Raw genomic sequence first — 24225 nt, 5'->3', positions numbered from 1 at the left:
CATTGTCCTTGAGCTTTTTTTGCTCAAGGCTACTGCTCTACTACTTGAGCCACAGCACCACTTACAACTTTTTGGTAGTTAATTGGAGATAAGAGTCTCACAGACTTTTGTGCTCAGGCTGGCTTTGAACCTCAATTCTCAGACGTCAGTCTCCTAAGTAGCTAGGATTACTGGCATGAGCCACCAGCACCAGGTGCATTAAGTCCCTTGAGACTAGATTAGCTCTCAGGAGAGTGAGTGAGTGTCTCTAAAGTGAGATACCCCATGTACCCCATGTACTTGGCTGGCTCTACACTGTTTCCCCTTTCCAATTCTCCACTGAATTGTGATGCAGTCAGTGATCTCTCGCCAGAGGCTATGTGTTTTCACTTCTCAGGCATCATAACTGGGAACCAAATAAACCTCTTCCCTTTACTAATTACCTCATTTCAGGCTTTTTGTTATAACAATATAAAACATGATTGAAGGTTTTCAAGAAATTGTTCTAAAGCTAGTTTTATACAAATGACTTTCTATGTAACTGAAACAGAGACGGGTGCCTAAGCTGACCTGTCTGGTGCTGGGGGTGGCCAGGGAGCTGGATGACCAGGGTCTGGTAATGCTTCTGAGCGTCAGTGAACTGAGACTGCATTTTCCGCTTGTCATCATCTCCAAACATCTCAGAGCCTTGGCTGTTTCTGATGAACTCTTGGTAATGAAGCTCAAGGTCAGCTATGGTCTTCATGTAATCCTCTTGCCGCATTGTTTTCAGCTAGAAGTCAGGCAGAGAAGATAAAGAAGTGATTTGTGCTTTCTGAGCATCCCCACTGGAAAAAAAAATGCCTCCACTAGATGGAGTTGGAGGCAAATCGTGTCATTGCACTGTATGGAATAGTCTTTGAGGATTCTGTTATTGTTCCTATAAACTACCTCAGTAGATTGTCTCTTTTTGTTTACCCTACTGAATATTTTTTTTTCTTTAAACAAACTCTTACTCAGAAGCCCTGAGGACAAAACAAAGCCTAGCAAAGCTTTGGCTACAAAGAAAACAGGCTTAGGAAAGGACCCCCAAACACACATTCTGTGTACCTCTCCTCATTTGACTCTTCCTGTCACCATCTCATCCACCTAGGATTTTTCAGATCACACTTGATCTAGAATAACTAATACTTTCAGTATTCTTCAGAGAATTGCATCAGCTTTTTCCTATGATATGCAGGAAATCACTTGTGATCTAATTTTTCATGTTCTCAAGTAAGACGGGTCCAGAACAGTATAGGCCCATTTTGCTTTTGTCCACAGGTACTTCTGGTTTGTCAAGTCACTTTAGTTACTGTTTCTGTTTGTTTCCTAACTAGCCATATTCCAATTCCCACTCCCTGCTTTTGTTTTTCAGTGTTGGAAATCAAATCCAGGCTCCTCCACATGCTAAGTTAGTGCTCTGAGCTTCGTTCTATTACACAGATCAGAACTCTGTGGGAGGCTGAGTGGCCTCACTTGATGGGATGGCAAAGACCCAGTATCTAACAAGGTCTGCCTCATAGAGACAACTAGGCCGCGTGCAGCATGGCATGCCCTCCAAGCAGACATGCTCCCAACAACATACCTTGGCAATAGTCATGGCCCTGATTTTCTCAATGTCGATCATGCAGTAGTGCCAGGACACCAGACTCTTCATGTTGATGTAGAGCTGGTTCCAGAGAGCCAAGATGGCTTCATAGTATTGCTCAATCCTGGAATGCACAAAGGGAAAACAGGCTTTTGTACTGCAGCACAAACAGGAAACCAGGAGGACATCTACACAACTGCAAAAAACTCAAAGCAATGATTTACAAAGTAAAAGGTCTGTATATATTTTCCAAACTTTCAACATGGGGATTAATGTACTCCCCCAAAATACAGCCAACATTTTATCTGCACTAGTATAGATTAGTCAAATCTTTTTGCTTGAGATGTGCAGTATTATTTTTGTTATTGCTGTTGTTTATCAGCAAATTTGTGTGCGTGTGTATGTGTGTGTGTGTGTGTGTGTGTGTGTGTGAGAGAGAGAGAGAGAGAGAGAGAGAGAGAGAGAGAGAGAGAGAGAGAGAGAGAGAGAGAGAGAGAGAGAGAGAGAGAATGGGGGAAGCGGGAGGGAGAAGGGGAAAAGGGGAGAGGGGGAAAGGGAGAGAGGGGGAGAGAGGAAGAGAGGAAAAGAGACCGAGAGAGATAGACAGAGAGAGACAGAGAAATAGAGAGAGACAGAGTCAGAGAGAGTGTGCTGGACTTAAACTCAGGGCCCGGACATTGTGCTTGAGCTTCTTTTGCCCAAGGCTAGTATTCTATTGCCTAGAAAGCTCCACCTCTGGCTTTTTTATGTTCAGTAGTTTATTGGAGATAAAATCTCACATACTTTTCTGCCCAGCTGGCTTTGAACTGATCCTCAGATCTCAGCCTCTTGAGTAGCTAGGATTGCAGTCATGAGCCATCACTGTCAGGCTATAGCAACATTTTGATTGACAGAAGCCTAATGCAGCAGGGGAGATGAATTATGTGTCTATGAACCCTAGAGCCTGGTTATGGGGACATAGTAACTTATGTCTCTTTTTCTACTCTCCTCTTTCCACACTAAGCAATTTTAAAGAATCTGTAAAAGAGAATGTTCTCCCTGTCGACGAACAAATAATGCTATTAAAAGCAACTTATATTTATAGTTTTCTGCAAAATGACTGATTTGCTAAAAAAGGAAGAAGCTTCAAGTGCATGACAAGTGCATGGTAATGTGTTATCTTTTCCTTCTTTCTTTCTCTCCCTCTGTCTGTCTGTCTTTCTGTCTCTTACTCGCTTTTTTGGTGACAGTATTGGGGCTTAAACTCAAAGGCTTCTGCTCTTACTTGGCTTTTTTGCTCAAGGCTGGCACTCCACTACTTGAGTCACACATCAACTTCTGGCTTTTGTTAGTTAACTAGAGATGAATCTCTTGGATTTGTCTGCCTGAGCTGGCTTTGAACTAGAATCTCCAAATCTCAGCCTACTGAGTTATGAGCCTCAGACACCTGGCTGGCTGCTGCTGCTGATCTTCCAAACCTAATCATACTGTCTTCAAATCCAAAGTATCAGAGTAAACATGACCTTCAGAAGGGTTCTTCATGGGAAGTGATTACGGTTAGGAAATGCTGGTTTAAATTTCTTGTCTGACTACCCACTCTCTTCTACCTCATTTGCATTAAGGCCACATCTTCAAGTCCACAACCTACTTGCAAGAGAGGTCCACAGCCAATGGATTGGGAGGAGGAATGATGAGTCCCACGGAAGGAACAAGCATGTCCACACCTCCAGGTCCTGTCACGTACCACTTGCTGCGCTCATTGTTGTCCTTCAGAATGCACTCATCTCCTTTGTGCACAATTTTCTGCAAGATAAACAGCCCAATATTTTGGCTTTATTTCTAAGTATACATTTTTATCCTTTTCTCCATGAAACAGATGAAAGCATGCAAACCAGTAAAGCTCTTATTTTTCCCCCTCAAGTGAAGCTAATCACTATATAACCTCATAACATAGATTTTCTTTTGGAGCGGGGGCCGGGAGGATGTAATACTGTAGTTTGAACTCAAGGCCCTGCACTTTCGAGTGGCATTCTACTACTGAGTTACACCTTCAGTTGATGCTACATAATACTGATGCTTTAACTAATACATTGGAACCTAAAAGGTTGTTTATAAAGTCAGCTCTGCTGACAAAATGAATTAGAGAAAATGACTTATGGAAGATAACTTGGGGAATCTACCTGGATAGAAAGTAATACTTTTGCAAAGCAAAACTTCACCCTTTCATACATCTATTTCTGTGAATTCATGTTTTATATGTTAGACTTTGATTATGGAAAGGGTGAATCACTGTTTCACTTGCTCTAAAAATTTTAGAACAAAAATGGGAATATTCTAGTACTAATTTCTAGAAAATAACTAAATAAACTCAAGTACCTATAAAAGTTTTGTTTATGAATTAAATCCAATGGAAATGGCACTGTGATTCAAGGGGTTTGATGATAGCCTTGAGCTGAAGAATTTAGCGACAGTGCTCAGGCCCAGAGTTCAAGCCCCATGACTGACAAAAAAAGAAAAAGAAACAAAAATAGAGAAATTAAGTTTAGCATCTATATAGCTTCCTAAAATGACTACTTAGAGGGTTGAAATATAGTTCAATGACAAACACTTGTCTAGAGGTCTGATCCTCTCTCTCTCTCTCTCTCTCTCTCTCTCTCTCTCTCTCTCTCTCCCCCCCTTTCACACACACACACACACACACACACACACACACACACACACACATATCCTATTTCCAATATACACCTATGAACCAGTAAACTGATATAAGAAGCATTATTTTTTATTTTTTTATACATTTCAATCTCCATTCATATTTACTTTCTACTGGTCATTACAGTAAGTTAAAAGGTTTTTAAACCATTTCACATTGATCTCTAGACAGGCAACAATCTTTTGTGTATAAACAGGCACAACTTTGGTATGTATCTGAATAACCGAGTACACACCTGGTCTTGTTTGTAGTCACAGAGAGCCCTGAGAATGATTGGCTTATTGCTCCTGTAGTCTGGATTCCTTGGTTTCAGCTGCACAATCTTCTTGGACTTGTTTACCAAGTTCTGTACCTGCCGCTTATACTCAAGGATTTTCTCCCGTTCTTTCTACAATCACAAACCAAATTCTGATTATCACAGCTTTCCTGTGGACTTCAGAGCCCTTCAAATGACAATGCTGATGATCAGAGGACATTACAATGAAATACTGCTTGTAGTTGCATTAGTTGAACATGATAAGCCACAGATTCCCCAGCAGGGAATAGGACAGCTTTTCATGATAAGCCTCTAGGAGCTAAGTGGCCTTGAATCATGTCTAAAGGAAAGAATAATATTGTGTGAAAAGTGACATGGATAAAACATGAAATGCACTTTCCCATAGGAGTTGTCAGGCTACTGGTATTCTCTTGATTTTTGTTTACAGCAAGTTATGCAGATATTGAAGCAGAAGTCATTATCAACAGTCATTGGTCATGCAAAGAAGTTTGTTTTAAAGAAAGCTACTGTGGCAAGGGAACTAAAGAAATACTTATCAGAGGAAGAGGTAAAAATGGCAAAGAAACCTATGAGAAAATGCTCATCATCCATGGTCATAAAGGAAATGCAAGTAAAAACAACCCTAAAATACCACCTTACCTCAATCAGAACGGTCAATATTCTGAATTCGGACAACAGCAAATGCTGGTAGGGTTGTGGAGAAAGAGGAACCCTACTACACTCCTGGTGGGAATGTAAACTAGTACAACCACTCTAGAAGGCAGTTGGGAGGCTCCTCAAAAAACTAAAAATAGGGGGCTGGGAGTTTGGCCTAGTGGTAGAGTGCTTGCCTGGCATACACAAAGACCCAGGTTCAATTCCTCGGTACCATATACATAGCAAAAAGCTGGAAGTGGTGCTGTGGCTCAAGTGGTAGAGTTCTAGCCTTGTGAAAGCCCAAGGACAGTGCTCAAGGCTCCTGAGTTCCATCCAACTGGCAAAAACAAACAAACAAAAACCCTAAAAATAGACCTTCCCTACCATACCACACCACTCCTAGGCCCAGCCATACCACTCCTAGGCTTATCCTGAGCATCCTAACTCAGGATATAAGGACACCTGCGCAGCATGTTCATCACTGCACTGTTCACAATAGCCAAGCAATGGAAATAACCCAGATGCCCTACTACAGAAGAGTGGATACAAAAGATGTGGTACATATATACAATGGAATTTTACATAGCTACCAGACAAGATAAAATAATGGCATTTGGGGCCGGGAGTTTGGCCTAGTGGTAGAGTGCTTGCCTAGCATGCACGAAGACCCGGGTTCGATTCTTTGGTACCACATACATAGAAAAAAGCCAGAAGTAGTGCTGAGGCTCAAGTGGTAGAGCTCTGACCTTGAGAAAGTCCAAGGACAGTGCTTACATCCTGAGCTCAAGCCCAGGACTGGCAAAAAAAATAATAATAATAATTGGGCTGGGAGTTTGGCCTACTGGTAGAGTGCTTGCCTAGCATTCACGAAGACCCGGGTTCTATTCTTTGGTACCATATACATAGAAAAAAGCCAGAAATGGTGCTGAGGCTCAAGTGGTAGATCTCAAGCCTTGAGAAAGTCCAAGGACAGTGCTCAGGTCCTGAGCTCAAGCCCAGGACTGGCAAAAAAAAAAATAATAATAATGGCATTCGCTGGGAAGTGGATGGAACTAGAGCAGGTCATGTTGGGTGAGATAAGCCAAGACTAAAGGAACAAAAGGTGAATGGTCTCCTTGACCTGTAGATATTAGATCCAAACAGTATAAGAGCCTTGGCTCAATACTCAGGTACTCAAGGTCATTGACATGAACTTGGAGATATAAACATAAGTATATAGAGATACAAGTCTATGATGGGATATATATTCTATAGACATATTGATATATTATATAGATCCATATGTATCTATGACATACAAATTCTCAGCTTAATTTTGTTCTTAAATTTATGTGCCAGTGATTGCATATAGAGATTCCCTTCTTGAATACTTGTCTGTTAAACTTGACATTTGAAATACGATGTAAAAAAATCAGTGTTAAAATCTTTCAATTAGAAACAAAAGAAGAAGAAAGCTACTGGACGATGAGAAGAAATGCTGACCTGGGCCCTGAAGGTGTACCATACAGTGATACCAAATGGCTGTGTGAGCTGTGTGTGTATATGTATGTGTGTGTGTTGCGGGGTAGGGAGGAAGGCTGCTGAGGTCTGGGAGGAGGTAATAAGTACCTCCAGTTCTTTGATCTGCTCCAGCAGGTGCTGCAAGGGCATGTTCTTGTCACAGGGGTACTTCTTCCTGATGGAGTCCTGCAGACCTTTCAGATAGGCTTCGGTAGACTGAGCCTCTTCAAAAAACTGTTAAGACATCAGCACAATCCCATGTCAATAAAAAGTCATGTCATAACCAAAATCATGATCACATGTTGGATCATGAATGTGTTCCAAACACCCGTGTGTAAAAGGTAAAGCTTCCAGGGTGGTTCCATGAGGAGGTGGTAAAACCATTGGAAAAAGAGGCCTCAGGGAGAGCTTTTTCAGGTCACTGGGAGAGGGTCCTCCAAGGGGATTACAGAACCTCAGTTCCTTCTTTTTCCTCCTTTTGTTCCCTGGCTGGTTAAAATTAAATGGTTCTTTCCTGTCCAACGTTTCCACTGTAACACTCTGCCTCATCACAAGCCTAAAGTAACAGCTAAGCAATCCTGGACTGGAACCTCTAAATCTGTGACTCTAAAGGACCATTTTTTTTTCTTTATAAGTTAATTATCTCAGAGTCTTTTGCTCTGGTCTCAGGAAGTTAATCTTTAGTAGTTCTATTTTAAGGTCTATTGTGTCCTTCTTTGATTACATGATTAAAGGAAAACTTGAGAGCACAAAAGGGTTTTGTATGTGGGAGCAGGAGACTGAGTGACTAGTGACCAGTTTACAAATCTACATTCCTCAAAACCAATAAGTAGGATTTACACAACAGATAGGCAAACCTGAAAATAGGCGGCATTTTCTTTAAGATGAACATCAATGCACTTGGTGATCTGCAGGATCCAGCTCCACTGTGTCTGCAGAGTGTCCATGTATGCCTGAAACAAGAAAGTGTCAGCTGCCCACTCCTACTCGGTGCACAGACAAAGGGGTGTGTGCTCTGGGGTAGAGCTGTGTGCCTGATGGAAGTCATGAAATGCCTTTAATCTAATTCAAAGTAGAGAAAACTTTTGTCTAAGAGTAAAAATAGAATTTCCCCAAGAAGAAATTATAATGTGGGAGAAATTAAAGTCTACAGTTTTCATAAATAGCAACCATTAGGGTATGTCTTACTCCAATGCAGACCAGTCAGGAAAGTCCCCACTGGGGTCCAGACAGGACTGGTGTAGGGTCCTTCTGCCATACCTGTTTCTAGCCAGATATTCAATTATAGGGAGGTATGAGGCACAGAAGGTTGTTGGAGTTTATGGCAGTGATTCTTACCAGCCAATATGGATGGTTTCCATTTAATATGGAAGTAATATGGGCCAGGTGCTGGTAGCTCACACCTATAATCCTAGCTACTCAGGAGGCTGAGATCTGAGGGCTGAGATTAAAAACCAGCCCACACGGAAAAGTCTGTGAGAATCTATCTCTAAATAACTAGCAAAAAGCTGGAAGTGGAGCTGTGGCCCAAGTGGTAGGACCAGCCTTGTGGGGATAAGGCTGAGAGAGCATCTTGGCCTTGAGTTCAAGCCCCAGTACAGGTCCCAAATAAACAAACCAATATTGGCATACCAATGCTATCATCTAATGTGAGCTTAGAGTAGAGCCCTCAGAAGTCGGCAAACAGCTTCCCATAATTTTTATTTGTAAATAAAGCTTTACTGGAACACAACTCATTCATTCATATAATGTCTCTGGGTGCTTCTGACACACAACAAAAGATATATTCCAACAGAGACCAACAAGGCCCAGTAGTCTAAAATATTTTTACCTGGCTTTTGCAAAAACAAAACAAAAAATAACAAAGAATATCAATTCCCAGCCTAGGCTGCTGACCCAAAAACAGAAAATAAAGTTGGCAGTTAAAGATGGAGAAGTAGTTCATCTAAGCCTTACTTTATGAAAATTTCCCAACTCTTAACAAAAATTTAAAAATCTATGTTGCTTACCTCAATTTTGTCTGAAGCTGGATGCTGATTGAGAACAAGTTGGTCACTTTCTTGTTTCAGCTTATTGAGCTCTTTCTCTTTAGCTTCTAGTTGACTCATACGAATCTTTAAGAGAAAAAAAGAAAGAAAGAGAGAAAGAGAGAGAGAGAAATTCCTGAGAGCATATCAACATTAGGTTTTGGCCACATTATTTAGAGGAGATGCTGCATTTTAGAAATGAACAACGTCCAAGACTCATGCTATGCTTTGTCATAGTATATTTAACATTATATGTTTGTTTAGTAGTACCACCATAACATTTTTAAGTCTGGAAAGCATATTTGTGATCAGACAGGATGTCTGGCCACAGAAAATGCTGGGACCAGAATTGTTTCAGTTTGGATATTTTTATTTTCAGATTTTGGAACATTTGCTTATACATGATGAGATATCGTGGGGATTGGCCCCAGTCTAAACATGGCATTTATTTATGTTTCTTCTACACATAGCCCGAACATAATTTTGTAAAATATTTATGAGACACCTGTGTTTTGAATGCCACCTGTCACATGAGGTCTAGTGTGACACCGGGTGCCGGTGGCTCTTGCCTGTAATCCTATATACGTAGGAGGCTAAGATGTGAAGATCACCATTCAAAGCCAGCCTGGGCAGGAAAAGTCTGTGAGACTCTTGTCTTTCACCAGAAAGCGGGAAGTGCCACTGTAGCTCAAAGTGGTAGAGTATTAAACTTGAGCTGAAGAGCTCGGGGACAGCACCCAGATCCAGAGCTCAAGCCCCACAACCGACAAAAACAAAAGAAGAGAAGAGAGAAGAAAATTGTGTTTTCCCTTTACATGCACTATCCAGCTTTCAGAAAGGAATGTTTTTTCCCAGTCTGACTTCCAAGTGGCAAGTTAAATTATTGAAAGGTCACTTTCACCTCCCCCTGCCAAGATCCCCAAGGCAACGCACTGGAGGCAAATGCCTACAACAATGGGGCAGCTTACAGAGAAGGCCTCCTGTTTCTGGGCAATGTTGGTGTTCTTGTCGCTCCAATCATACAGCAGCTCTTCCTCCTCACAGTCATTGATCCACATGATCTCTCGCGACGTGGCCTGGATGATGCTCTGTAGCTGACGCAGGTGGTCCATCCTTTCAAAGGATGATTTCTATGGGGCAGGTTCAAAAGACGATTAGACAATTGACACACCAGTGAAAAGCGTTCTCTGCTGACTTCATAGGTAAACCCAAGTGAGAAGTTCCTTTACCAAAACAACCCTGGGAATATCTAGCAATAAATACCCCGGGCATTCCCTGCCACCTGGTATAGGAAAGAACCACATTGATTACTGCAATTTTAGATTGAAATGGTCTAATCACAAAGGATCTCTTTTTTCTGTGTTGTTGGGGATAGAACCGATGGCCTCTCTCCAGAGGTAAGCAAATACTCTACCAGTAAGCTACATCTCTGGTCCCCAAAGGCTCTTAGCTCATATAATGATATTAGAGGGTATTTTAGACAATAAAAGTGAATGAAACATTCTCTACTCTCTCCTTATCCCACTCAAATTTTCAAGTACCATCAGCTTTTCACTAGCACTGATGGAAAAATTGTTTTGTTACCATTATTCATATTACTTAAAAAGCAATGCTGCCAACAAGGAAATGTTGAAAAGGTAAAAATAAGACACAAACAACTAGACACTGGTGGCCCATGCCTATAATCCCAACTAGTGAGGAGTCTCAAAATTGAAGTATCAAGCCAGTTTGGGCAGAAAAGTCCACAAGGCTCTCCTCTACAAGTAGCTAGCAAAAAGTCAAGAGTAGATGTGTAACTTAAAGGTAGAGTGCCAGACTTATATGTAGAATGCCAGACTTAAACAGAAACAGTCAAGCAAGAGCTCAAAAAGAGCTCAAGAACTGAAGTATAAGCTGTATTATATACTGTGCACACACACACAAAGTAAAAGAAGAGAAAAAAAGGGAAAGAACACTGTCTTTAGAAAAATAACTGAATCTTCAGAAGTACTCATATTTCTCTTCATCTGGTTATTTGTGTATCTCTTTTTAATAATGGTGTTAATATAAAAAATGACTGAAAATTTAATTTCTTTTTTCCTTGGTCCTGAGTCTTAAACTCAGGGCCTGGGCAGTGTCCCTGAGCTGCTTTTGCTCAAATCTACTGTTCTACCATTTGAGCAATAGCTATATTTCTAACTTTTTGGTGGTCAATTGGAAATTAAAGTCTCACAGATTTTCCTGCACAGGCTGGCTTTGAACCGCAATCGTCCAATCTCAGTCTCCTGAGTATCTAGGGTTAAAATTGATTTCTAAAGGAAAATCAGCAGTAGTGATGGAATTATAATCTATGGTACAGACATAAGTGACTTTCTGGGACTTGGGATGTGACACCAAGCAGATGCCATGTCTTCAGGAGGTACTGTGTATTTAGGGAACTAATCTGAATTGAAAAGAGACTACACACATTAGAAGAAATGGGCTCACCAGCAGGTTTTCATATTCCTCTTCCAACTGGTAGATTGCAGACTTCTCACGCTAGAAGATGGAGAAAAAAAAAGATAATTGTTGGATTCCCTTTGTGGATTTGAATGAAAAGAGCAGCTCTCTTAAACCTCCATTTTTTTAAGGTACAGGCCTCAGGCCCCTCAGTGGAAAAATGAATTTGCTTTACAAAGTTTTAACCCACATGGACCTTTTCCCTGGCAGTTTGAAGCAATCCTTCACCATCCTACCCACAAAGTTAATGAAAGTCCTGTGACTGTCACTTCAGGAGCTGCTTGTTACAAAGTTTAAAAATACAATTTAAGATGCTCTAGATCTTTGAGAAATGAGGGGAAAAGTTGACCAGGTACCCAAAACTAAGGCCAAAAAAAAAAAGCCAAAGAAGTAAGAAACTCTGGGTATAGGGATGGAAATTATTTCCAGGTTGGCTTTTAACCCCGATCCTCAGAAAAATTATTTCACATCAGATTGACAGTATGATATCTTTCTTGACTCAGCTCCCAAGTTTACTTAACATCAGCCCAAGACAAGTATCTGGATGAGACAGGATTTTCTTCATTAGAAATGTCTTAATTACCACTTAGGAAAGGATTCACCAATAGCCTAAACTACAGGATAGTCGAATTTTCTTTACTGGAAGTGATGTTCTGCTCTCCACTGACATGGACTCCCTTATCACATGCCCCCCAACCCCTCCGCCACCAAATACTTACAAACTACATCCTAAGGAGTGTTCACATGACCCTACACTTCAGTTCAACTCCTCCACCAGGAAACAACATCTGGTTCCACTGCCCATTTATAAAATGGAACTTTTAAAACTTCCAATCTCTTGGGAAAGAAATAAAGAGCCTAATATTCCAGACAAAATTATGTGAGATGGAGTAAGTGCACAATCCTTCAGTATGAGGCTGAAAAGGTACCAGGTCAGCTTTAATTTTGTCCAGCTGCCAGCGGTAGTCTCCAATGGCATTGTGAATGCTCCTGTGGCTGTTGATGTGCTGCTCCACGGAAGCCAGGTCCACGCCCCATGCCACCAAATCCATCTCTGCCTACATAGGGAAGAAAGAGAGGGACGTGCCCTTCATGGTCACATTTATAACTGGCTCATTTCTCAGGGATCAAAATACCAGGGGACATAAATAGCTCTGCTTCAGATAAAACTAAAGATGAACAGCCAGCGCCTTGGAAGCTCAGGTGGAAAGATCATATGAACCGGACTGGGCAATATATAGAAAGACCCCATCTAAAACCCAAGAACAAAACAAAAAACTAGGTCTTTCTTTTTAAAGTGAAATAAAGTCATACTAAACTAAAAATGTAAATACGAAGTATGTGAGTAGCTAAATTTTGTTTCATAAGTTTAAAGAGGCTCAAACATCAAATGGGAAGAGGATCAAATACATTCTTCAACATGCTCCATTCGAACATGGGCTGAGAAAGGAATGCAGAAAGGAGCTCCTTGGGAGCCAAAGAGCATAGCGCCAGCAGTAGACAGAATACCTGCTTAGCCAGCTCTAAACTCTGAGTTCAAACCCCAGTATAGCTGGAAAAAAAAAAGAGATCCTTAAAACCTAGAGTATGTCTTCTTAAAGGAAAAAAATCTACATGTATGCATGCAAGCATACATATGAACATATTTAACATATACAGGATCTAATATTATTGTAAAATATCAATATATATTGCTTCATTCAATCCTGTGTGTGTGCATGTGCATATGTGCTGGTACTGGAGCTTGAACTCAGGGTCTAGATGCCCTATGTGCTGTTCCTTTTCCACTCAAGGCTGGCTCTCTATCACTGAGTCACAGTTCCACTTCGAGATTTTAGCTGATTAAATAGATAAAAGCCCCATGGACTTTCCTGTCCAGGCTAGTTTCAAACCTCAAACTTCAGATCTCAGCCTCCTCCGTAGCTAGTATGTGGCAATTCAATCATTTTTAAATGTGCATTAAAATTCAATGATGAAATACATTTGTGCATTGCTTCCTAAGCTAAAGAGCTATCCAAAAAGGGTTTTGGTTTTTTTGTTTTTTGTTTTTTGTTTTTTTTAGTTTTTTATTTTTATTTATTTATTTATTTATTGTCAGTCATGGGGCTTGACCTCTGGGCCTGAGCACAGTCTCTGAGCTCTTCAGCTCAAGGATAGCACTCTACCACCTGAGCCATCATTTTCTGGTGGTTAATTGAAGAGTCTCAAGGACTTCCATGCCCAGGCTGGCATTGAACCAGGCTTATATCCTCAGATATAAACCTCCTGAGTAGTGAGGATTACAGGCGTAAGCCACCAGCACCCACCTAATCCTAAAAGTTTATGTCACTCTTTATTTCTTTAAATTATGTTTGGCTTGCTTTTTTAAGGACTAGAGATCAAGTTCAAGGTTTTGAAGAATGCTACATAGCAGCTGAGGTAAGATGGAAAAACTAAGAGAAAGAGAAGGAAGGAGTGACATTGTACAAAAAGAAATGTACTCTTGGGGCCAGGAGATTGTGGTAGAGTGCTCACCTAGCATGCATGAAAACCCAGGTTCCATTCCTTGGTACCACACACATAGAAAAAGCCAGAAGTGGTGCTGTGGCTTAAGTGGTAGTGCTCTTGCCTTGAGAAAGCCCAAGGACAGTGTCAAGGCCCGGAGTTCAAGCCTCAGGACTGGCAAAAATAAATAAAAGATATGTACTTTTTACCTGACTTATGTAACTGACCAGTCTGTACATTGCCTTTATAATAATAACAATAAAAATTAAATTAAATTTTTTTGTTGTTGTTTTTGTTTTGTTTTGTTTTGTTTTGCCAGTCCTGGGCTTGAGCTCAGGGCCTGAGCACTGTCCTTGGACTCTCTCAAGGCTAGAGCTCTACCACTTGAGCCTCAGCACCACTTCCGGCTTTTTTTGTATGTATGTGGTACCGAGGAATCAAACCTGGGTCTTCATGCATGCTAGGCAAGCCCTTTAACCACTAGGCCAAACTCCCAGCCCAATTAAATTAAATTTTTAAAAAAGAATGCTACATAGCTGTGCACTGGAAGCTCATGCCTATAATCCTAGCTACTCAAGAGAATGGGATCTGAAGATGTCAATTCAAAGCCATCCTCAGCAGAAAACCCCATGAGACTCTTACTCCAATTAACCATCAGAAATAGAAGTGAAAGTGTGGCAAAAGTGGTAGAGCATCAGCCTTGAGTGAAAAAGCCAATGTAAGAGCACAGGGCCAGCACAATAGATAGATAGACAGATAGATGGATAGATAGATAGATAGATAGACAGACAGACAGACAGATAGATAGATGATAGATAGATAACTAAGAATCAAACATATTGACCTACAAGTTCCATTGTGAACTAAGTTGATTATATCACCATCCTTTTGTATGAGCATGTATAAATTTACAAATCACCTTTATCATCTGTTAGACATGCCAAGGGCAACCATTCCAGCCTGGATGGCAGCAAAAACAGAAAGCAATTGTTCTAAGCCACATCCATGTTCTAGTACACTTGGCAAGGCTTCAGAAAGGGGAGTTGTTTCAGACTCAGATAACTGAAGGTTACCAAGGACTTTGACCCTTGCCTCCAGCAGCCACAGCCGTCCCAGTCTTAAAAAAGAAACAGCAGGTTCATGCACACGGAAGTTAGTGAGATGACTGGCTCCAATTCAAACTACCTATTACCAGCCAGGTGTATACTATCTGTCTTGTCCATCAGCAAAAGCACAAATCAGGGAAACAAAACAAAAACCTGGCATGGGAGATGTGCGCCGGCCTACAGATTGTACTTCTCTGGAAAGGGTTTGCTTATCAGCAGAGGCTTTACTGGGTCTCCCAGGATCAAATAAAGAATGCTAACTATGCGTGGAAGGAGGAAGAGTTAGATTTCAGGAAAATCAGGAGCAGTAACTCAATTGCTTTTAGTTGTTAGAAACCATGAGGGCTACCTATCTGACATCAAGAAAGAACTGGTCACCCCATGGGTCTCTGTTAGAAAATTATCTAAAACTGAGTGGATTTATGTGGCAATGTCATTTTCAGACATTTAAAAACACTGAGCCTTAGCCAGGCACCAGTGGCTCACACCTGTACCCCTAGCTACTCAGGAAGTTGAGATATTCACAGTTCAAGGCCAGCCCTTGAACAGTCCAAGGCAGGAACTCTTATCTCCTCTAAAGTGTAAAAAAAAAATTTTTTAAACTTTTTTTAAAAAAGCAGGAAGTAGAGCTGGTCTCAAGTGGTACAATAACCAGTCTTGAGCAGAAGTAGTTCAGGGACAGTGTTCAGGCTCTGACTTCAAGTCCCAGAACCAACACAAAACAAAACCATAACATTGATTCTTGTCTAAGAAATGGTAGAGATTTTATTGTTGATGGAATTCTCTTTAGAGGATTGTGGGGCACATCACATCAGGGAAATGGAAACCTATGCTGTAAAAGGAGGCCTAACTCGTGGCCCAGTGCTCATTTCCTTGTTTTGGGACCCAAGCTGCCTGTCACCCAGTTGGAAGGCGTGGCTGTGGTTTGTGATGTAAAGTAAGGCTACCTCTGGGATAGGCCTGAACCCTTCTGTCCTCTCCAGACAGCACCTGATTCCCCTTCTTTACCTATCTCTCTACCCCCCACCCCGCCCTGCCCACCTTTGTACTGATTGGCTCCTGTATCCTATATTACATGAATGTACTTCCTCAATAAAGGAGTTCCTGCCTTGACGGGTCTCCTTGACACGTCTGATTGTCCTCCAGTGAGGGAGGGTTGGGTGGGGGCCGACAGTTGGTCCTTTCCTTTCTCTGCTCATCCTGGTCAGGGCGTGTTCTCTCTATCCCTCTTGCAGGTCCGGAGGGACCGAGGACTAAAAACCCTGACAGAGGATGGTGATGGTGGCAGGTGGAGTTGAACCCAGGTCATGGTACATGCTAGGCTCTCTACCATTGGATTATATCCACAGCCCTCATTATGTTAGCCTGTGTGGTTCTCAAACTCACAATCTTCCCACCTCCACTCCCTAAGTGCTAGGAAGACAGACCTACTTCCCCTACCCATTTCGGACAGTGACATGCTCTGTAGTTCAGGTTGGTGTGTAACTCAAAATTCTCCTGTCTCAGCCTCTTAAGTGCTGTGACTACAAGTATGCACCACCGCACCCACCCTCTCCAAGGGATTCTTGACAAAGCTACACCCAACGTGAATAGAGAAAATGACAAACTATGAGTTGTCATTTTATATAACCACCACACTGTCTTAGGAAACATTAAGAGAAATGATGTGCCATGATTAATTTGGCTCAAAGGCTGGTTTGCCCAACATCAAGGATCCTTAAGGCATAATTCAAGCTCATCATCTCAAGTCTTCCTTCACGACAGCTCCTAGAATTATTGGACATATATCTTGTTCTCACAGCAGTTATCTTCAGGGGAAAATATATGTATTTATTTATATATATCATTTATGTATATACACATGCATATGTATATATACATGTATAGAGATATACTTATATTGGGGTTTGAAGCCAGGGCTTCATGCTTGTTCAGATGGTGCTGTATTATTTGAGCCACTCCTTTAGCCCTGTTTTTGGCTTTGGTTTTGGCTTTTGGTGGGCATTTTGGAGATCAAGTCTCAAGGAGAAATGTGTGTTCAAAGATTTGGAGGAAATCTGAATCAGTTTATATTTAGATTTCTGAAATCACTGACTTTTATCCTCTATGCGCCCTACTTTCTATAATAGTTTATAGTCTTTAATGAGGAGAGGCTGAGGCAGGATAATTCTAACTTTAAAGCCAACCTATGGTACACATAACAGGTCTCAAAAAAGAAAAACACCCCAAAAACAAAATAACAACAACAACAAAAATAGAATGAGGGAACAGAAACCACTGTAGGAAAGGAAATGTACTCATTATCTGACACATGTAAATGTAATCCCTCTATTTATCACCTCTATAATAACCATGTTTTTTTGCCAGTCCTGGGGCTAGAACTCAGGGCCTAGACACTGTCCTTGGGCTTTCTCAAAGTTTGCAACCTACCACTTGAGCCACAGCACCACTTCTGGCTTTTTCTGTGTATGTAGTACCAAGGAATCAAACGCAGGGCTTAGTGCATGCTAGGCACTCTACCACTAGGCCACACTCCTGGTCCCTATAAAGCAAATTCTAACAAACAAACAAACAAACAAAAACTATAAACCTAAAACTATAAAGCTAATAGAATTAAAGGTGAGTTGAATAAATAAATGAATGTTTAGCGGCAAAAGCACCATTTGGAAAGAAAATATTCAAATCAAAGGAAAATAAAAAAGATACAAGGCGAATAATTTTGAGATACACTGCGACTACATATGAAAGAAGAACTTCATGAAGAACATGAACTTCAGTGAAAGCTGTTTGATATGAGATTGAGAGGAGGGAAAAGAAAAATAAGCTCTAGGGTTGAGTACTAGTGAGAGTGGGTCGGGCTAACAAGAGTGAAAGATTAGGGTCAAAATAGATTGTCAACATGAACGAAAACAAAACAGTGACATTGTATTGGGAAGTAGGAAGGGATCAAGGGACAGTGATAGAGGAATGAGATTGATTGGTTGCAATACAGTGTAAACATTCGTGAAAATGTCACAATAAAAGCCCCCTTGAGGCTGGGAGTTTGGCCTAGTGGTTAAAGTGTTTGCCTAGCATGCATGAAGACCTGGGTTTGATTCCTCGGTACCACATACATAGAAAAAAGCCGGAAGTGGTGCTGAGGCTCAAGTGGTAGAGCTCTAGCCTTGAGAAAGTCCAAGGACAGTGCTCAGACCCTGAGCTCAAGCCCAGGACTGGCAAAAAAAAAAAAAAAAAAAAAAAAAGCCCCCTTGAATAGCAAGTTACACTAATGAAGATAAATAAAAGAAAAAAATACTCAAAACTTTTCAAAGGTTAACTGTGGTAGAGCTTGCCTGTGTAGACTGATTTGGAATGATTGCTTTAAGCCCATGAGCTTGAAACCTTCCTGAGCAACATAATGAAATCTGATCCTAAAAACAAATGAAAATTTAAGTGACTGAGAAATTTAGAACTGGATCCAGCTAGAACTAATCAGGCTTTCGTACTGTCAAAAACCTCATTGCATAACCATGTGTCCACAAAGTATCATTCTCATACATCCATCTTCTCAAGAGAAGGATGGTTCATTAGTAAGTAGTAGGTTTTCATTACAAAATTCCCATCTAGGTGATAATGGCATATTTCTACTGCCACCTGCTCATTACAGGGCATAATCACTACATGAAACAACACAACAATAATTAGCATTGAAAATGCTCTGTAGAAATTCCAGTTCTGGAGAAAGGATAAGCACAGACTTCTATGCCATTATTTTACTTCACTCCCACACCAGTGATGTGATGTTTGTACAACCAAACAACTGACACTTCAGAACGACAAGGGAAGAGACCAAGAAGCCCAAACCAGAATATCCAGTTCGTTTTCAACAACTCCAATGATGGTTTTCTTTTTCTTTTTCCTTTTCTTTTTCACTTGGAGCTTCCAGTTGCCAGGCAGGTACTGTCTTGGCCAAGTCTCCAGCTCTTTTTGCTCTGGTTAGTTTTGAAATAGAGTCTTTTTTTTTTTTTTCTGGAGCCATCTCCAGCCTCTATTCTCCTATTTATCCTTTCCATAGCAGCTGGAATGACAAGGCTCACACCACTGCATCAGCTTTTTTCTGTTGAAATGAGTAGACTCTCAAACTTTTTTTTTTGATCCAGCTAGCCTGGGACAGAAATACTACTGATCTTTGCCTCCAGGGTAGCTAAGATTACAGGCGTGAGCCCTCTCTGCTTGGCTCTTTCTTTTCTAAGTATCTATCTGCAGTATGGATGAGGTGGACAAGCCCTCATGCAGAACGAAGAAGTCATTTAGTGCAGAACAGCAAGTGGAAGAAGTCATTTAGCATAGAACAGCAAGTAGTTGCTATCACTGGAGGACAAGAACATTATGAGTTATCAGAATACTGGGGTTGACCCACAAGCCTCTGCATTGCAGAGGGCATTGCAGCCTCGAGGTTCAAAGAACCGCTACTTACCCTTTGCTGTCTCATCCACCCCAGACATTCACCGGTGAGTCTCTTGGTGAACTCATCCCAGCCAGAGCCACTCTGACAAGTGTAGCCTCCACCTCCCTTAGAGCTGGCTCTTCGGACACGAGGGACACTGATGGCCTTATAAAGAGCTCGCATTTGCTCCTGGAGCTGCAGCAGCCTAAAAGGAAAGGAAAAACAATGTCAATGTGGAAAACAGGTGTGAGACAAATGTTCCCTTAGCTGGGTCTCCAATAGGTCACTGTACAAGCCACAAATGTTTTATTCAAAGGTATTTTTTTTTCTTTACTCCATAACTTGGAACTTGATAATCTCCTGACAAGATGCTCAAAGGCATCAACACAGAAATGTCACCACCTTTGCCTAATCTTTTATTCTCTTATAGGGATTTTCTTTGTACCTTTGGCAACCATATATTTCTGCTTTGGGGAGTTCACTTCCAAGTCTCATTTTGGTACTCATGAATCTAAGAAAGTTAGGTGCTAGTTTGTCATGGTGGCTCGCAACTATAATCCTATCTACTTGGGAGGCAGAGATCATGAAGATCCTAGGTGAAGGTTAGCCCAGACAAAACACTAGTGAGAACCCATTTCAACCAATAGCTGGACATGCTGATGAGCTGCTGTGGCCCTACATACACAAACGGTACAGGTAAAAGAGTCAAGGCCCAAGGCTGGTTCCACGGAAACTCCAGGCAATCCTTGAAAAATAACTAAGCACAAAGAAAGAAGCAGTGGAGGAGTGGCTCAAGTGGTAAAGAACTTGCCTATCAACTTGGATGCCCGGAGTTTAAACTCAAGAATTTCAAGAACCAAAAAAAAAAAGGAACAAGAAGCCAGGCACTGGTGGCTTGTGCCTATAATCCTAGCTACTCAGGAAGCTGAGATCTGAGAAACACAGTTTGAAGCCACTGTAGGCAGGAAAGTCTAAGAGACTTACTGCCAATAAATTACTCAGAAAAAGCTGAAATTGGCACTGTGGCTCAAGAGGAAGAGCTCTAAAACAGAACAAGGAGGGGAGAGAGGAGGGAGAGAAGAAGGGGAAAGAGAGAAAGAGGAAGGGAAGGAGAAAGGGAGGGAAAGACAGGATGAGAGAAGAGAAGGAATCAGATGCTGTGCCAGGGGACTCAGCTGTTGTCTAAATGGTGGGGCAGTAAACATCTCATAATGAACTCTTCAAAATGAAAACTAGAGTTTTTGAATGGTCACTACTTGGGTAGGTTATTTAATTCTTATGACAACTTGGTGATTCTACAAAGGAGGAAGATCATAGCTTGTGTTGATTTGTATTAGAGATGCACAGAGCTGCAAGGACAAGGGGTGATCCTTGCATCTAGAAAAAGACCCAGATCACGGGACTAAGCAACAGAGTGCAGAGCACTTGTCACAAGACCAGTCCCATCCAGGCTCTGTTGTGTGGGCAGTACCTTTTCTGATAAGCATCACAGGGCTGGCCCATCTGCCGCATCTCCCGGATCAAGCTGTCTGTGATTTCCATCTGGTCATTGGCCTGTGCAAAACATTCATCCAGTTCTCTACTCCGAGCCAGCTGTATTCCATCTCCATATTTTAGTTCCTGAGAGAAAGAAGTATCAGGGAGGAATACACATAAGACTGGGAAGGAAAGTCTTTTGCATATTAGCAAAAGGCAAAACCTTCTACTGTAAGTGTAATTTATAATCCGCACTCCCTTTCCTCCTTCCCCCTAGAAAATTTCAAACGGAAATGATCTAATATAAGATGAAGAAGCAGAGTGAGAAGGAAGAACTAAGAGTGTCTCTAATTTTCACTTCGATGGTTTGCTTTCCTTTGCTTCAATATGTTAAATGTCAGTCTTTTATATTCACATTGACCTCTCAGTGATGGATATTTCACTGTGGTAAAACACTGCAAAATTAAACCACATAAGATCTTTTACACACCAACTGAGACTTTCCTGAATTTTAAATGGAAATTTCAGCTCTTGGGGCTGGGAGTTTGGCCTAGTGGTAAAGTGCTTGCCTAGCATGCACGAAGACCCAGATTCGATTCCTCAGTACCACATACATAGAAAAAAGCCATAAGCGGTGCTATGGCTCAAGTGGTAGAGCTCTGGCCTTGAGAAAGCTCAAGGACAGTGCTCATGCCCTGAGCTGAAGCCCGACTGGCAAAAAAAAAAAAAAAAAAAAAAATCAGCTCTTAAAAATAAGGCTTTTAGAGCTGGGAGCGTAGCCTCGTGGTAGAGTGCTCACCTAGCATGCACCAAGCCCTGAGTTTGATTCCTTGGTACCGCATACACAGAAATATCCAGAAGTGGAGCTGTGGCTCAAGTGGCAGAGCGCTAGCCATGAGCAAAAAGTGTCCAAGGATAGTGCCCAAACGCTGAGTTCAAATCCCAGGATTGGTGCAAAAATAAATACATAAATAAAGGCTTTTAGACAGGCACTGGTGGCTCACACCTGTAATCCTAGCTAGCTAGGAGGCTGAGATCTGAGGATCATGGTTCAAAGCCAGCCTAGGCAGGAAAGTCCATGAGACTCTTCTCTCCAGTTAGCCAGCAAAAGCTAGAAAAAAAAATTTGGCGCAAGTAGAAGAGCATCAGCCTTGAGGGAAAAGGCCTGGAGAGAATGCGAGGCCCTGAGTTCAAGCCTCAGTACTGGCATTAAAACAAGGAAAGAACATAGGGCCAGGAGTTTGGCCTAGTGGTTAAAGTGCTTGCCTAGCATGCATGAAGACCCTGGTTCGATTCCTCGGTACCACATACATAGAAAAAAGCTGGAAGTGGTGCTGAGGCTCAAGTGGTAGAGCTCTAGCCTTGAGAAAGTCCAAGGACAGTGCTCAGGCCCTGAGCTCAAGCCCGGGACTTGCAAAAAAAAAAAAAAAAGGAAGGAAGGTAGGTAGGTAGGTTTTCTTTGGTGAGGTGAACTCTATCTATTGAACCTGCCTGCATTCCAATTTACATGATGATATATTTCCATTATATAAGCTGTCACTAATGGAGGAAGCTGGATGAAGGGTAACCAGGACTAAACTAAACTAATTTGGCAACTTCTTATGAGTCTATAACTATTTTTTTTTATTTTGTTTTTTGGTGGGTCATGGGCCTTGAACTCAGTCTTGGCACTATCCCAGAGCTCTTTAGCTCAAGGCTCCCACTCTACCCCTGGGCCTGGGTGTTGTCCCTGAGCTCTTCAGCTCAAGGCTATCGCCCTACCCTTGAGCCAAGCCCCACTTCCCATTTTCTAGAAGTTAATTGGCTTTGAATCTTGATCCTCAGATCTCAGCCTCCTGAGTAGCTAGGATTACAGGCTCAAGCTATTGTGCCCAGATTATGAGTCTATAATTATTAAACAAATTTATTTTCTTTTCTTTCTGGCAGTATAAGGGTTTGAACTCCAGATCTCAGACTTGCTCTATCACTTTGAGCCATACCTCTAACATTCTCTCTCTCTCTCTCTCTCTCTCTCTCTCTCTCTCTCTCTCTCTCTCTCTCTCTCTCTCTCTCTCTCTCTCTCTCTCTCTCTCTCTCTCTCTCTCTCTCTCTCTCTCTCTATGCCAGTCCAGACGCTTAAGCTCAGGGCCTGTGCACTGTCCAAAGCTTTTTTGCTCAAGGCTAGTACTCTACCACTTAAGCCACACTTCCAGCTTTTTGTTGATTAGTTGGAGCACCCAATCCATCTTTTCTTTAAATAGAAAATTTCCATGGGAAGTGGCACTGTGGCTCAGGGGGTAGGGTAGTAGTCTTGAGCTGGAGTGCTCAAGGACAATACCCAGGCCCAGAGGTCAAGCCCCACCACCGACAAAAAAAAAAAAAAAAAAAAAAAAACAGAACAGAACAGAAAATGTCCATGTAACTTGCAAGCTTATTCTAGAATTTTATATCTGCTGCTTTCAGCCAAATAAACCTCAATTCTCTTTACAGAAATGTAAGCAATCAGGGGGCTGGGAGTTTAGCCTAGTAGTAGTTTACTCTAGTAGTAGAGTGCTTGCCTAGCATGCACAAAGACCCGGGTTCCATTCCTTGGTACCACATACACAGAAAAAAAGCCAGAAAGGGTGCTGCAGCTCAAGTGGTAGAGTTCTAGTTCTGAGAAATCCCAAGGACAGTGCCCAGGCCCTGAGTTCAAGGCCCAGGACTGGCAACAAAAAATAAATAAATAGAAATGTATATTTTGCACTTCGATGCATGTCATTAGAAATAATTTTTTTAAAAAAGATGATGCCACATCAGTTTTTATAACATGTAAATGTATTCAATCACTACAACTGTGTCCAGAGATGAGCTGTGTTCAACATTAAGCTACTAATGCCTCCAATAGTTTTATGAAAGAGAGACAGAGAAGGAAAGAGACTAAGAGATGAAGAAATAGATAGAAAAAGAGAAGATATGTCTTTTTATGCAGTCAAGGCTAACTTGAACAAAAATTCAGCCAGTATTTAAATTAAGATATAAGAACATTAAGTTATTCTTCAAATTTGTTTAGTTAAAATCTGTCTCAAATACAGACTATGTAAAGAGTTCTTTTTGATTTAGCAGATTCTAGTTGTAACTCTTACATTAATGTTAACACAGGGGAAGACTGGAATCTAGTTCCTTTCTGAAAAGATATAATCATTCTTCTCTACTCTTTAGTCTGGCTTTTTGTTTTGTTTTGTTTTTCAAACTCAGATGAAACCCAAGTGCCACAACATATTAAAATGAATACTTTAGCTGGGCACTGGTGGCTCACACCTATATTTCTAGCTACGCAGGAGGCTGAGATCTGAGGACTACAGTCCCAAGCCAGCCAGGGCACAAAAGTCCATGAGACTCTTATCTCCAATCAACCACCAGAAAACCAGAAGTGGTGCTGTGCCTCAAGTGGTAGAGTGCTAACCTTGAGCTGAAGAGCTCAGGGACAGTGCCCAGGCCCAGAATTCAAGCTCCATACCTGGCAAAATAATAATAATAATAATAATAATAAAATGAGCACTTTACACAGCAAATA

The 24225-nt window shown here is 41.4% G+C and overlaps 1 protein-coding gene across 5 annotated transcripts in view; it reads right to left on the bottom strand.

Annotated features, from left to right (window-relative positions):
- Dsp (desmoplakin) overlaps window positions 1-24225 on the bottom strand; it is a 135261-nt gene that overhangs the window by 16707 nt on the left and 94329 nt on the right. For all 5 annotated transcript variants that reach the window (XM_090356441.1, XM_090356440.1, XM_090356442.1 and 2 more), the window contains 12 exons: window positions 20686-20834; window positions 19245-19419; window positions 12128-12256; window positions 11187-11237; window positions 9689-9850; window positions 8703-8807; window positions 7551-7646; window positions 6802-6927; window positions 4516-4668; window positions 3216-3370; window positions 1586-1712; window positions 550-751 (listed from right to left, as the gene is read on the bottom strand). In XM_090356441.1, coding sequence (XP_090212567.1) covers window positions 550-751; window positions 1586-1712; window positions 3216-3370; window positions 4516-4668; window positions 6802-6927; window positions 7551-7646; window positions 8703-8807; window positions 9689-9850; window positions 11187-11237; window positions 12128-12256; window positions 19245-19419; window positions 20686-20834 — 1630 coding nt within the window. The remainder of the gene's footprint in view (window positions 1-549; window positions 752-1585; window positions 1713-3215; window positions 3371-4515; window positions 4669-6801; window positions 6928-7550; window positions 7647-8702; window positions 8808-9688; window positions 9851-11186; window positions 11238-12127; window positions 12257-19244; window positions 19420-20685; window positions 20835-24225) is intronic.

Source organism: Megascapheus bottae, chromosome 22 (assembly GCF_031878675.1).
Source record: "Megascapheus bottae isolate mThoBot1 chromosome 22, mThoBot2.hap1, whole genome shotgun sequence".
NCBI classification, from domain to species: domain Eukaryota; kingdom Metazoa; phylum Chordata; class Mammalia; order Rodentia; family Geomyidae; genus Megascapheus; species Megascapheus bottae.
Note: the sequence above shows the minus strand (reverse complement) of the source record. Positions and strands in the feature narration are given on the sequence as shown.